Source organism: Miscanthus floridulus, chromosome 8 (assembly GCF_019320115.1).
Source record: "Miscanthus floridulus cultivar M001 chromosome 8, ASM1932011v1, whole genome shotgun sequence".
NCBI lineage: Eukaryota > Viridiplantae > Streptophyta > Magnoliopsida > Poales > Poaceae > Miscanthus > Miscanthus floridulus.
In genome coordinates, this window is record NC_089587.1 from 58,374,863 (window position 1) to 58,377,040 (window position 2,178).

The 2,178-nt window shown below is 44.4% G+C and overlaps 1 protein-coding gene across 1 annotated transcript; it reads left to right on the forward strand.

Moving 5' to 3' along the window:
* Window positions 1-298: 298 nt before the first annotated feature.
* LOC136469136 (uncharacterized) lies at window positions 299-775 on the forward strand. Its single transcript, XM_066467452.1, has one exon. It carries the CDS (start codon window positions 299-301, stop codon window positions 773-775), a length of 477 nt encoding a protein of 158 aa, XP_066323549.1.
* The last annotated feature ends 1,403 nt before the right edge of the window (window positions 776-2,178 follow it).

Here is a 2,178-nt window from a genome sequence, read left to right on the forward strand (position 1 = left end):
ATGTATACATTAATTGATATATATATATATACACACACACATTAATTTCATACATATATACATTAATTGATATATATATACACATTTCATACATACATAATTTCATACATATATACATTAATTGATATATATACACACATTTCATACATATATAATTTCATACATATATACATTAATACACATTTCATCAATATAATTCATAAATATAATAAATATAATATATATATATATATATACCGGCGGTTTAGAATTAATGGACGGCGACGGGCGGTGGTGGACAGCGGCGTTGGATCGAGGCATGGGGGCTCCTGGCTGGGCGCGGCGTCGTCGGGGCTACTCCGGCGAGGTGTGGGTGGGCATCGGGATGCCCTCCGGTGAGGAAGAAGGCGTGGCGTCGGGCCGGGGTGGCCCGGGAAAGCGAAATCGCCGGCGGCGTGGCGCGCGCGCGGCGTCGGGGGCAGCCCAGGGCTCCTCCTTGAGGGGCGCGGCGTCGGGGCTACTCCGGCGAGGTGGGCGAGCGTCGGGGTGCCCTCCTGTGAGGAAGGTGGCGTCGGGGGTGGCCGGGAAGGCGAAATCGGCGGCGGCGTGGCGCGCGCGGGGCGTCAGGGGCGGTCGGGGGCTCCTCGGTGAGGGGCGCGGCGTTGGGGCTACTCCGACGAGGTGGGTGAGCCTCGGGGTGCCCGCCGGTGAGGAAGGCGGCATCGGGGGTGGCCGAGGAGGCGAATCGGCGGCGGCGGAGCTCTGGGGACGTGCTGAAGACGAAGACGATCGATGAGGAGGAAGAGAGAAGGAAGGCAGCGGTATATAGGAGAGGGACCTTTAGTCCCGGCTCCATCCACCGCCCGGAACTAAAGCACCTTTAGTCCCGGCTCCTGCCACCAGCCAGGACTAAATGGGGGACCTTTAGTCCCAACTGTTGGAATAAGCCGGGACTAAAGGATTTTTGGCGGACCGCCAAATACAGCCCACCTTTAGTCCCAGCTGGTGGCAGGAGCCGGGACTAAAGGTGGGCTACGTTTTCATTTCCCGCAAACTTTTAAGCAGATCAGTTTATTTTATATATGTTTTGTATTTAAATGTTTAAGTCTTATTATTTACGCAGTAAATTCAATACTAGGCATAAATTTTTTTAGAAAAAGTAATAAACTTTATTTTCATTTACTGCACATAAAAAAATATGTGACCTAAACTATTGTGTTTTTATTATAAATGTTGAACATAATGCAACTAATACTCACTATTTTCGTTAATGCAAAAATGTAGACTTTAATTGAAATTATTAAATTTATTGGTTTTCGACAGAAAATTAGTTTTCACGTAATTGTAACGTAAATCTTTAGGTTCTTCATTAATCATTGTATAATTAATCGGTGAGTTCGGGCGGAAATTCAATTAAAGTTAAAAAAGTACCAAACCACCTCAGAAAAATCTCAAACTTGGTGGTGGCTACACACAGGGCATTTGTAGTCTTGAGAAAAAGTTTGAGACCAATCCGGCACTAGAAAGCACATGGACCTCAGAATCCCAGAGAACTTAGGTGTATAGATAGGGTTCGATGAAAGGTTCTATATACCTCTGTGAAGCACGTCGACTCCGCCTATGTCGAAATGGCTTAAAAATTTTTGGCAGTCATTTACACCCAAAATATGGCCCCACACAAGATCTTAGGTTTTTCTAATAATTATTTTTATTATTACATTTTTCTTTGTGCCGCGTGAGACGAAATACGACGAATTACATATTCAAAACAATATAATTTTGCATCAACCTCCACAAATATTTGTCTCCTAGGGTACAAGAGACCATTTGGCAAAGTTTGGCACCATTCCGGATCTTTTCGGGGGTGGACTCAGTTCAACGTATAATTAATCGGTGAAGTCGCGTGGAAATTCAATTAAAGTGAAAAAATTACCAAACCAATTCAGAAAAATCTCAAACTTGGTGGTGGCTTCACACTGGGCATTTGAAACCCTGATAAAAATTATGAGATCAATCAGGCACTAGAAAGCACATGGACCAGAAAATTCAAAGTATAGTTAGCAAAAGAATATAATCAATTAAAGGGTCTTTTCTCTTATTAAATAAATGTTTGGGTGCCTTCTTGTCGAGAAAGTGACTTAGTTCAGATGGCTAGCTAGTGCGCTGCGGTTTGGACCTTGGCTATGAGGTCGTGGGTTC